General features: G+C 38.8%; 1 protein-coding gene across 1 annotated transcript; it reads left to right on the top strand.

Moving 5' to 3' along the window:
• Window positions 1-451: 451 nt before the first annotated feature.
• On the top strand, window positions 452-1,803 carry LOC109161633 (zinc-finger homeodomain protein 11-like). Its single transcript, XM_019310123.1, has one exon. The coding sequence runs from the start codon at window positions 661-663 to the stop codon at window positions 1,549-1,551; it is 891 nt and encodes a 296-aa protein (XP_019165668.1). The 5' UTR covers window positions 452-660; the 3' UTR covers window positions 1,552-1,803.
• Window positions 1,804-2,585: the final 782 nt, after the last annotated feature.

Genomic DNA, 2,585 nt, shown 5'->3' with positions numbered 1-2,585 from the left:
TCAAACAACTAATAGTAGTCAAATAAATTAAAATTGACTAACAAAATATTTACCACTCCGTACAAATTATAAATGTTAATAAGATTCAATACAGTTACAAATCATATTTGTATTCTTGAAGTCATATGTTTTGAGAAAAAAAATCCTAACTATATTAAATTTTCACCTAAATGGAGGCCAGGGTAGATTATAATATTTCAAAACCAAATAAAAACATTAAAAAGTAGTTTTAACTTACTAAAAAAATTAATAATATATAATAACCAACTATAATATAATAGTTTATAAATATAAGATTATATAAAAATAAAATGAGGCAAATATGATAAATTAGGTTAGGGGAGGTAGCTGGGGTGTAATTAAAAAATAGTAAAAGGTATAAGCCCTAGGGATTTAAATGTATAAACAAAGTGGTAGATGATTTTGTGATTAAACTTTTTGTCCAATTGTTTTCTCCGGTCACTATCTATCCACCCTTCTCTCTAGAAACCAAAAAAAGCTAAAAGCCTAAACCCCACTTGCATAAACCCTCCTTAAAGATTTCTGTGCTAATTCAATTCCTCACCTTAATAATAAGTCTTCCTATTTCTTCCTTAATATAATTTGTTGTTGTTTCAACAAAATTTATCTTTTCTTGAACTGATCGATCATTTGCCTCCCATGGACTTGACCACCAGCCCCACCACCAAAACCCCTGATTCTGAAAACGATACCCCACCCCAGCCCCGCCTTAAGCCGCTGTCGTTCGTCAACGGCGCCGCCGCGGCTCACCGGAAGCTGGCGCCGCCGCCGCCGGTGGTTTATAAAGAATGCTTGAAGAACCATGCAGCTAGCATGGGCGGCCACGCGTTGGACGGTTGCGGCGAATTCATGCCCGCCCCCGACGCTACTCCGGCGGATCCCACTTCCCTCAAATGCGCCGCGTGTGGCTGCCACCGCAACTTCCACCGCCGCGAGCCGCCCGACGACTACTCCATCTCCTCCCCACACTTCATCGACTTCCGCCACCCCTTCCGCCGCCGCTCCTCCCCGTCCCCGTCCCCGCCGCCGCCGCCGCCGCCGCAGCACATGCTCCTCGCCCTCACCACCCCGCCGGAGGACTCCTTCCACCACAACCACCACCTCACGCCGGTGACCCCGACCGCCGTGAAGACGGAGAACACCGCCGGGAGAAAGCGGTTCCGCACGAAATTCACCCAGGAACAGAAGGAGAAAATGCACAACTTCTCGGAGAAACTGGGGTGGAAATTGCAAAAATCCGACGAGGTGTCGGTGGAGAGATTCTGCAATGAGATCGGCGTTAGCAGAGGCGTACTCAAAGTGTGGATGCACAACAACAAAAACACCTTGGGGAAGAAAGACAACGTCAGCAATGGAGGCTTCAACGTCATTAACGGCGGCGGAACCATAAAAAACGACGGCGTAGACAACAACAACAACAGTAACAGCTCTAACGATCACAATGCTAGCAGTAGTCATTGTCGTGATGATGATCAGAATATTTGTGGCGGCGATCTTAATCTTCATATCTCAGCTCCCACTAATATATAATCAAAAGCCTGTAATTCTTCATCTTCATCTTCATATCTCAATTTTAGTCGCCATAGATCCAGAAGTCATGTTTTTCATTTCATAAATTTCTTTGTTTTTCTTCATTAATATAATTATTAACAATAACAAATAATGAATTAGAGTCAGTCCTAGAAAACTTCTAATGTATCCGCAAAACACGAATTCGTGTTTTTAGCCTTTCTTGTACTGTTTTTTTTTTTTTTCTATAATTAATCATTTACTTAACAACAATATTATTTCTAATTGCGTTAAATTAGATGAAAATAATCAATTTGATTAATTTCCAGTAACATATGCATTTACTAAAGGCAGAAAAGGAAATGGGAAATGGATGATTGGGATTTTGGTGTTTATTGTAATTAATTATGGGATTGTGTTAGAGATATGGGATGGCGACGCATGTGAATACATTTGATTTGCTTTGTATAGACCATACTATGTTGTCCAACACTGGATCCTGCTAAAGAGTAAAAGCAATGTTGTTTGCATTTTTGTATTCTCATCTTATCTTTTAGCTCTAATTTACATTTTTAATTTTATTTCAATCTGTATATTGACTATGACGTATCTGAATGGGCTTATGGGCATGTCGTTCTAAATTAACACACCCCCTCCCCCTCACCCCAAAAAAAAAAAAAAAATAAATAAATAAAACATCAATAACTATGACAAGTTTTTGAAAATATAGTAAATTAAATTGGTACTTTTTGTGTCGGTGTCATAAGCGTCCATAATACATAAAATACTATATGTACTTTTATTTCTTACTCTTAATTTTAGCGTTGATTTTGGATTTTTGTGACACTGTTCGGATAAATAAATGAGGCCCTATCAAAATTAAAATCTTTAAAACTATTACCGTAATTTTTTATAATCTATACTATTCTAATCGGATATCAACCAAGGAAAAGCATATTCGGGGAGACCATTTCTCTCTAATGTAGAAACGCTCCCCCATGTCTGTTTTGCTCATACGAAAAATTTCAGTAGTGTTCTGCATTGATACGTATTCA

Source organism: Ipomoea nil, unplaced genomic scaffold, assembly GCF_001879475.1.
Source record: "Ipomoea nil cultivar Tokyo-kokei standard unplaced genomic scaffold, Asagao_1.1 scaffold2926, whole genome shotgun sequence".
In the NCBI taxonomy this organism is placed as follows: Eukaryota; Viridiplantae; Streptophyta; class Magnoliopsida; order Solanales; family Convolvulaceae; genus Ipomoea; species Ipomoea nil.
The sequence above is the reverse complement of the archived record's forward strand: the minus strand, read 5'-3'. Positions and strand labels throughout refer to the sequence as shown.

Excerpts from the sequence above, each read along its gene's own strand:
- LOC109161633 (XM_019310123.1), top strand. The coding sequence starts at position 661 with ATGGACTTGACCACCAGCCCCACCACCAAAACCCCTGATTCTGAAAAC.